General features: G+C 38.1%; 1 protein-coding gene across 6 annotated transcripts in view; it reads right to left on the bottom strand.

Moving 5' to 3' along the window:
- Positions 1–6,272, bottom strand: part of efna3a (ephrin-A3a) — a 195,945-nt gene extending 189,673 nt beyond the window's left edge. For 3 of the 6 annotated variants that reach the window (XR_015516474.1, XR_015516475.1, XM_087295403.1), the window contains exons 1-2: positions 6,012–6,272; positions 5,541–5,903 (exon numbers count right to left, since the gene is read on the bottom strand). Coding sequence is in view for 2 of the 6 variants with exons in the window: in XM_087295403.1 (XP_087151529.1) it covers positions 5,541–5,650 (110 nt within the window). In the remaining 4 variants the exon portion in view is untranslated. Of the gene's footprint in view, positions 1–5,540 lie in introns of all 6 variants that reach the window. The other 3 variants (XR_015516472.1, XR_015516473.1, XM_087295402.1) reach the window with 1 other exon arrangement.
- Positions 6,273–9,959: the final 3,687 nt, after the last annotated feature.

Here is a 9,959-nt window from a genome sequence, read left to right as displayed (position 1 = left end):
ATAAAATAGAAATGAGATTCTCTCCGTTAAAGGCTTTGTTAAACCCTTCCCAATCATTTTCCCTCTGGCAGGCCAAATCAAAGGATACAAACGGCCAACTTTGTCCCGCGGGCCCTAATTTGGCCATCTCTGGTTTATATGAATAAATAAGCCATGCAAGTTAATCTCTGGAAATATTGGTAATCTTCAATCAAATCATCAAAATGGTGATTTGCTTCCAATGACCTTCTCTGTAGATGTCAGTTGGACAGCTTCAGCCACAATAATCTTAACCATGCCCCGTTAGTTTATCGTTAGTTTGCTAAAAGGTAATGATGTGCAAAAAACAGGAAAAAAACTACTTCAGCAACTTCAATTTCACGCAGACTTTAAAACTTTTAAAATATGGATATTACAGACATAATTCCACCTCACTTTTATACACTCAGACCTTTATTAGAGCAACTGGTTTAGCTGAAACAATCAAGTCATCAGGTCTCACAGTCACTCCAGGGGTAAACAATTACTGGAAGAAAATTTTAATTTAGCAACACACCACAGGCGAGAATAAGTTCACTACAACAAGTTTCGAATTCATTTGACCCTGCTTTTTAAAGGTCACATTGTGTAGCAGCCTGTATGTTCGTTCTATCACAGCACACATTACATTTCATTGGGTCTTTCGTCTAAGGTAAATCTCCCCTTACATAAGCCTGTCTAGCCTAGAGCTCTGAGAGCAGGTCTCTCGTTTGTTATCATCATGTTGACAGAGGCTGACCAATTAAAGGGCCCTGCTCTGATTCTGGGCCATGACACCAACCTGGTGCAGGGTGCAAGAGGCCACGTCGCCACAGGAAATGTACCCCACGGCCACCTTGCTCAGCTACACATGTTCCACATCAAACTTCACTAATTAGCAGAGAACCTGAGAGCAGCAATGATTTAATGTGTGTGTGTCTAAAAAGGTTGGATTTTTCCTGACATTTCCGTGCATGAATGCTTTTCTCATTCGCCTTACAGGTCAGTTTGATCTGCATAAAGTGTATTAGTATGCATGCTTGTTTGCGAGGGACTTTGTTTGCGCGTTGGACAGAACACAACTAAATGACTTTGTGTGTGAGTGTGTTCCATTAGCCGGGACAGCTGTAATGAGCTTGGGTTGCAGTGCCAGTGCCAGCAGAAGCTGAGAGCGTTGCCTCCTAATGGGGCCGTGCAGATGCAATCAAAGCCCAGCCGTGTGCTACTGACTCATCCTCGCCATCCGAATCAACACCCCCTACATGTTCGTTTTGGTTGTTTATACACATCTGAAGCACTCCATGCGAATATCTGTCGTATTACACCGGGAGTCGTGTCTTTCTGACTTTCCAGATTTGGCATTTTCCCCAGACACATCATCTCACATGATTGATGATCCTCTATTCACTTGACTTTACAGTGGAATTTCAAACAGACTCCGTGAGCAAGGTTTTCTCGCCGCATTCATGAAAGAGCTTTTATCAGTCTGCGCTTTTATCTGTCTCGACGATATGAGCAGTGGGATGCGGAGCTCAAGTGAGCATTGCTTGCGTTGGCCAACATGAAGCGCTCTCCCGGTTCTACAGCTAACTCGGCTGGACCAAGCGTTAGGCGCACAGGTAGAGCAAAAAGAGGGTCTCACCTAGAACTGTGACAACCCACTGGGCCATAAACATTCTCATGCCCTTGAGGGACTCTTGGGAACCGGTTGGTTGGGAGATTGTTGCTCCAGTTTGTACCATGCCTGCATGCGCTTCTGAGTAGTGTGTGGCCTGAAGCTTTAAGCCTCTCAGGACTGATCTGGGATCAGTATTCATGCCGTATGGCCTCAGAGAGTTCCTCGGCTACCTGCAATCTGGGTCAGTTTACGCATTATTTTACAGATCTTCTCCCAGTGTGGGAGTAGAAATAGACTCTGTACTAACAGAGACATGCAGGTAAGAATGCCCTGACAACCGAGTTCTGATCATACACAACTCTTAAAGTGTGTCTGAAAGACAACAGTGTGCTAAATGCTTCTCTTTTGTGTGCTAGACCATTTTTTGTAGATTCAACATTGTCAAAATTATCTTCATTCATACAGAGCCATGAAAATCTGTTCAAATGTTGTATTATGCATGCCAGACCTGTAGTTGGCAATGTCACTATGTAAAGATACACAAATGTTTGCATACAGTACTGTAAACAGTATTTCTCTGGTGGAGGACCACCTTCTCTGCACATTTTCCATGGCTGCATCCAAAACCACCTAGAACTCAGTAGGTACTACATTACAATTTAGAAAAATACTCTGCAGTTAGAAAGGTACATTCTATACAGTATGAATGGAACTGACCTACCCGCGTCAATTGCTTTACTTCCATTCTTGAATTATCTCGTGCTGCATCATGGAATAACGTAAAATCTCGCCGGAAGTAGTAAGTCGTCTGGGTACTTCTCACATACTGATTTTTGAATTCTATGAATTCAGACATACTACTCGGCTCGCATACTGATTCTAGCGTACTAGATATATTATGGAAGTATGCGATTTCAAACGCATCCTATGTCTCCTTAAACAAACACACCTGATTCAGATCATCAGCTCATTAGCAGAGACTGGAAGACCTGAAACAGGTGTGACAGACAAAGGAGACATCCAAAACATGCAGGTCTGGTGTGCCTCCAGGAATGTGGTTGAGAGTCACTAGACCACCACTACTACTTTGGTTGTCAGACACTCACGCACAATGCTGGACAGTAACTTAAGTATTTTAAAATAGTTTACTTCACTGCAGTACTTAAGTATATGTTTTAAGTATCTGTACTATATCTCAGTATTTTAATGTAGGAAATTTTTACTTTTACTTCGCTAAATTTCTTGAATGAAGCTAACTAAATGGTTATTTCTAAGGGGATAATTCATCACCTCCTCGGAAGTTAAATTGTGTTTTGATTTTTTTCAAGATTAGGCTGAATTGTATCAGTTAAATTGGTTTACAAATTCCACTAGACAATTAATTTGTGAACTACATTGACATCTGCTCACAAGTCAACAACTCACTGATTTAAATGATCCTTTTAGAGTCTCCAAAAAACGATTTACATATTTAAAAAACTGACATGAATGGGTTGAGTGCGGGAATTAGGGCTGCACGATATTAAAAAATTTTGACACTGGGATGTTAAATTTTTCTGCTATATATAGCGAAATAACTACAAATTAAATAGACTGCTTTAATTTCTTTATTTGGAAAAAAATCCTTAATTTAGGATAATTCTAGAGGGGAATGACTGAACAAAATAAAAAAAACAAACTGATATAATCTTAATAGGACTAAGGACTAAAAAAGGCAATTGTAAAATAACACTATTGTCTTCATCATATTAATAATTCTATTAAATTACATTTTATTTAGTTATAAATTATACATTTTCTTGTTCCTTTGAGCTCTTCTGAATTCTCCCACAGTCACAGTCCTTAAAACACTTACAAATTATATGGCAAAGTATACTCTAATCTCAAATCTTTTAACTTTATTGAAGAATTGTCAGTGTGGTTATGAGACTAACCTATTTCTGTAACTAAACTTTCTTGCAAGAAAACCCTCATTACTATTTTTTTACTTAAGTAAAAAAATCAAGACTCAAGTAATATCGAAAAACATGACATTTACTAGAACAATATGTTATTTAATATGTTCTCAAGTGCCTACTTTGACCCACCACTCCTCCTCAAATATGCCTATAAATTGAACACATTATAAACAAACAGTATCTCACTGTCTTCAAAATAATTACATGAAGGTAATTGTGGTATAACTTCCAAAAACAACCTCTTTGGAAGCATCCACTTTTCAAAAATGTGTGTTTTTAGTGGTTGTGCAAATGACCAGGCCAGATTAATGAAAGATTTTCCATTTTGAGCTAACAACAAAGTTGTATAAACCTAACCTTGTAATGGTGTCCTGTAAACTCTTAAAACCCTTTATAACCACAAAAACACCAAGTTCTCATTAATAGCGCTGTAACAATCCAAAAAGATTGGCTCCTGCCAAGTCTCAGATATCTCATTTCATTCTCACCTGACATCCAACCACAACCCTTCTGAACTGAACCTAATTAACAAAACCACTTTAACAAAACAATTTCATTAAGTGATTCTATACAACCTACTTTTTTTCTTGCTTTATGAATATGGAGAATCATACATAAGTGGACATCTAACTAAAACTTGCGTTCAAACACAAAGGATAATTAAAGGTAATAGATAACAGCATAAACAGAATGTGACAACCAGAGAAACGTGTGACTGCTGTGCACTTTGAAGATGCTGCGGTTAAGATAATGAGGACCTGGGTATTAATGAGGCTCTCTTCTCATCTTTTCTATACACACAAACACCCACACATACACACACACAGATTCACACACTTAATTGCTGCTGCAGCTGGTGCTTGTTGGGCCCATGGTTTGCTCCAGAGGCTTTTCAGTAATGCTAAAGCCATGTTTTGAGTGCAATGCTCGCTGACATTCATGCCACATATTCTCTGACCCCCGGTTTAAATATTTCTCATATTTCCATCACATACAGTAATGCATATCAATAGCAAGATGAAAGAGGGAAATACTGCTTAAAAGGACCACTGAAAGTGATACAGAAGACGAGAGAAGAGCAGAATACAGCCAGGAGATAAGTGGATGAGATGAATACAAATAGACATGAGGGGGGGGAAAGGGAGGAGCTGCTCGCCCTCCCTTTTATCACAGGAGAGATAAATGTGATTAATCTTAAGATAATAACACTAAAGGCACGGGACTTCTCATTCATCACCACTACAGTTCTTGTAATTACAGACAAAAGAAATTAAACTGAAAGCGTAGAAGCTTTTCTAGACAAGAGATCAGGGCAGGAGGGGAGGGAAACATCTATGGCGAGATAAAAAAAAAGTGAAGAAAAGCACACCATACTGATTTTCCTCAGATTATTTGGCGATGTAGTCTCAGCTGTCAGGTAATGTGAATTATCACCTGTCAGCACACAATGCACACAATCAAGTCCTGTGATAGTAAAAGAAATAAATCAGGCTGGAGCTGAAGCAAACATGTCTCAATCAGGAGCCACTTCATCAACTTCCTCAGCGCACCAGTCGAAATGTACAGCACGTGATCAGATAATTGTCCCTTAAATCAAAACTCTCCAGTAAATCGCATGAAACCTGTCAAGAAAATGTCCGGGTTATGCATCACCGTAAAATCAATATAAACACATCATTATAATTATTATCAATATTATTTAGGAACAATACTTACAAGTGTGGTAAGACGAAAAAACTTGATTACGCTGTGAAAATGTGACACGAAAATAAAAACTGTGGCACATTATGCACATCTCAATTGTGCTCAAATACCCTTAGAACTGAAAAATCGAGTTTGTTTCTGAATTTTTTCGGTGACCCGGACATGTATTCATGAAATGCACCTGTCATTTCTCCCTTTTTAACCGTCACACGGGACCTAAATCTACCCAAACCCGCGGTTTATAAACTTGTGAGCCCACTTACTGGATGTTTGAGCTGTTCCAATACACGGCGTGACGGTTGTTCCCGTGGACCGGGCGCAAGTTCGTCCAGGCGAGCGCGAGGAGGTAGAGAGAAACCGCCGCGAGAGCCATTATAATATTCCTGCGTTCACGTGCACCTGCTGTGGTCTCTTCGCCTTCTTCGACTCTCAGTCCCCCAGTCCCACGCAAACCTAGCGCTTTTTACAACATTCCTGCGACTCAGCAAGCGGACAGACAGTCGCAAAGCGTTTATTTCGCGAAGCCGTGCCGCAGTACGGCTAGTTTGTTCAGTCACAGAGCTTCGCGCTTTCCCGAATGCAACTCCATGGCAGAGAGACTCTCATCCAAGGCATCCTGAGCAGGTCTGTAGGAATTCACAGAGACAAGTTACTGAATAATTCCTTTGTGAGACAAAATCCTTTGCAAGAGAAGAAAATTGAATGGTAAACTGTCGAAGAACGGTTGAAATTACCAACTAAATCAGCGGCAGGTGTCTCTTTGGTTAGGTGACTGGCGTCGACCGAAGAAAAAAAAAGAGACTCAGCAAGTGTAAAACACTGTTCTGTCAACTCACACGGCCATATTTTGCGGTCACTGAACTTCTGTGAGCTTTTGTTAGATCCCTTTATTCGTTTACTTTGGGTTTTGTCCGAAAGCAGACGCTGTCAAACAGTAATGGGAAAAGTAAGGCAATCATACGCGTCCTCACTGACACTCGTTTTCTGCTCCCGCCACAGTATATGATTGACAGGATGCGGTTGCCGGAGCAATGGCCACGCCCCCACCGCCTCCTCATCCTCATCTTAATAAGTCATGCTTAGGCTTATTTCTAATGGTTTAGCCAACGTAAATAATGCTGTCATGTTCAAGCATGTTTTGCTAGAGCTATTTTTGTATATTGTGGATTTATTTTGTGCTCTTTTGGAGCTTTTCTTCCACAGTGCATTTTTAGTGTGAGGATTTGAAATGTGGGTCAGTGGAAAATAATTACTTCTAAAATTATAAAAGGGAGAAATCTTTGAAAAAGCAGTTTGTTTGTGCTGAATTAGTTCCTATGTTGGTTCAAAACATTTTTTAGCATTTTTTAGACTGTAAAAAAAATCCTGCTTGCCTTAAATATTTAAGCTGAATCAAATTACCTTTATGAGTCTATTGAACTTATATTATGTTAAACTGACTTAAAGCAGCTTGCATAACTTGGAAAATTAAGTTGGTACATTATTAACTTAGTTTAATAAGTTACAATGACCTAAAACATTTTCTGGCAGGACTAATCGATCATACAATTTTTTACAGTGTACAAAATTTTTAAATAATAATAATAAAAAAAACTATTTGACTTGGCAGAAGTTTCAGATCTCTTTCTCACACACTTAGCCTATATATATATGTGTGTGTGTTTGTATTACAAAATTATGTCATTGAGAACAAGAACATAGTAGATCATATGTATGAGTTAAGAAAGCGTTTAACGGAATAGTTAATGCTAGAAGAATATAAGTGGTTAGTGATTAAAGATTAAAAAAATTCTGCTTGTTAATTAACTCTTAGATCAGTTTATCCAGTATTGATTGTTCGATTGATTAACCATCAATTTTAATCAACACATCAGTATTCTGGTAATGACAGACTTCTCTCTGGTGATTTTTTCTGAATCTCTTCAGTTTCCATCTGCATAATCTCTGTCCCTGTCTTACAATTGATTGCAAGCTACAGTAGTACAGCAGCCATTCACAAACCGCCTCTGCCATGTAATTAAAGCTGTGAGTGTTCAGTACATGAAGTGTCCAATATTCCACTGTGTCCGAAACCACTCACTCATTTAGATGTTGACGTAAATAGCTTGCGGCCAGGTGTCAGAGAACACTCTGTATCATGCAGTTTTGTCATGAACATTATGCCAACCCATCTGTAATGTATTCTGTTTGGCTTTATGACTTGCTATTTTTTGCTTACATTGATATTTTATGATAGTAAAGAAAACTGAAACTCTAAGCTTATTATTTTGTTTGCTTTCATCTATATAACATTCATTCATTCATTTTTCTTCAGTTTAGCCTCTCTTTCAGTGGAATGAAACGGCAACTATTACAGCATATGTTTTATGCAACGGATGCCCTTCGAGCTGCAACCCAGTACTGGAAAACACCCATACACACTCATTCACACACACACACTCATACTCTAAGGGCAATTTAATTTATTCAATTCACCTATAGCGCATGTCTTTGGATTGTTGGGGAAACCGGACCACCCATAGTAAACCCATACAAACATGGGGAGAACATGCAAACGCTGACAGAAATGCCACCTGGCCTAGCCGGGACTTGAACCAGTGACCGTTTTGCTGTGAGGCAACAGTGCTAACCACTGAGGCCACCGTGTCGCCTAACAGTAAATATATTATATAAAATATAAACTGATTAAAATTAACATTTAAAAAAACAAGTGTCAGCTATAATCTACACACATGTATGAACACCATCCATTATTTAAACATTATTATCATGGGGTTTCCAGTCAGTGTCCTCGAGCTGACCTGTGAGGTAAAATGGGTTGCCACCTCATATGCTGCTATCCTTTTTCTTTTACACTCAATCACCATTTCACATTAGATTTTGGGAAATGTCAATTGAAATTACAGTAGATTGATATGAAGTAATGAATGAATATAAATTATTCAGAAGGCCACTTAAAAAGGCAGACACAGACATAATTCACTAGATAGTGGAAAGAGAGCACGGCTTTAGTTTTTAACGGCTTTAGGAGTTATTGTTCCGGATTATATGAGTAAAACATCATTTTAGTAAGTATGTTTACATGGACACCAATGATCCGATTTTAATACAATTAAGACAATTTTCTGATTAAAATTCTACCATGTAAACAGCAAGGCCCAATCCCAATTTTGTTTTTGTAAGTTTTTTACTGTGCATTAACATCCTGGCCATATTTGTTTTTGTAAATACACAAAAACAGCATTAATGTTATACCAGACACTGTAAAAAGGTAATTTCCAGCCCCTAGACTTTCCTGACAGGGGATTCGAGTATCATTGAATGTCAGAATGTTGTGGGATTGCTACACAGGAGTTATTGTTCCGGATTATAACAAAATTTAGCTTTTTTTTAATTTGAGCTTTTTGTTTTTTAAATAAGCATGATGGTAAAACCTGAACGCGGTTGTGAGTGTATTAATAACTATTAATAATACTGCCATTGTAGATGGTATATTCTAGGACATTTTCTTACCCCTTGGTTTCGAGTGTGGTCCTGAAAAATCTTAGTTTCGAGGGTTATCTAGCCTAATCCCAATTCTACCTCTTACCCAATTGGGCCCGATTTTTGATGACTCTAATCCAACTAAAGTCATAATCGAACTAAACAGAAATCCAATTAGGACGTGGAGTATGCTGATTTTGATCGCATTATTAAAGTGCAGTACAGACATGTAAACAACTTAATCAAACTATTATCGGCATGTACATTTTACCTCACTTTGTAACAGGATATACCCTGGAGGAAATGTGAATAGCGTAGTAACGCAATCATGTTATTCGAATCATGTGCTATAACATATAAAACGGGATCATGAAAGGAAAATAAAAAATAAAAAAAACTCATGTAAACGCCTCAATCATATTATTGTCTTCAGATTAGGGCAAATAATTAGATAACTGATGTCCATGAAACGTAGTCCCTGTGTATCAGACATTGCCACATTGCGAAACTGCATGTAACTCATCAGATCTGTTACTAATGTTGCATCTTATGAAAATATTGTATTGTGTCTCTAAAGACCCTATGCAAATTGAATTAGAAAACAGATAATGACTATGTTAACATGGACATCAGTAATCGAATTACAGTATTTGCCTTAATATGAATAAGACAATAATATGATTAAGGCATTTACATGAGTTAGTTTTGAATGTTCCTTTCATTCATTTCATATGTTGTTGATGCGAGGAACTGCTGGAAGAGTGTTGTTTTAATGGAATTTGATACTGCACGCCATATGGGAAAAAAAACTCTGCATTTCATGGTGTGCGTGTCTGTGGTCCTTTACTGACTTGATAGGTGCCGCAAATAGTGTCAAGCAGCTGTATGTCGATGAAATATCCTGTCGCAAAACGTGACAAAAAGTCCTACATGACTGGAATATTTTAAGGTGTTTATATGTGTCCGTACTGCAATTCAATCATCCGTCTAAAATCGGCATACTCCACATGTCAAAATATGATTTTGTTTAGTTTGATTATGACTTATGTTTAGTTAATCTGACTTTAATTTCAGATTAGATTAATCAAAAATTGCTTACATGGTAGACTCTTAATCAGAGTATTGTCATTATGACATTAAATTCGGATTATTGATGTCCATGTAAACATACTCAATGTTTTAGAATATTTACATTGTTA

The sequence above is a fragment of the Danio rerio genome, chromosome 19 (genome assembly GCF_052040795.2).
Source record: "Danio rerio strain M-AB ecotype USA chromosome 19, GRCz13ab, whole genome shotgun sequence".
Classification (NCBI taxonomy): Eukaryota; Metazoa; Chordata; class Actinopteri; order Cypriniformes; family Danionidae; genus Danio; species Danio rerio.
The sequence above is the reverse complement of the archived record's forward strand: the minus strand, read 5'-3'. Positions and strand labels throughout refer to the sequence as shown.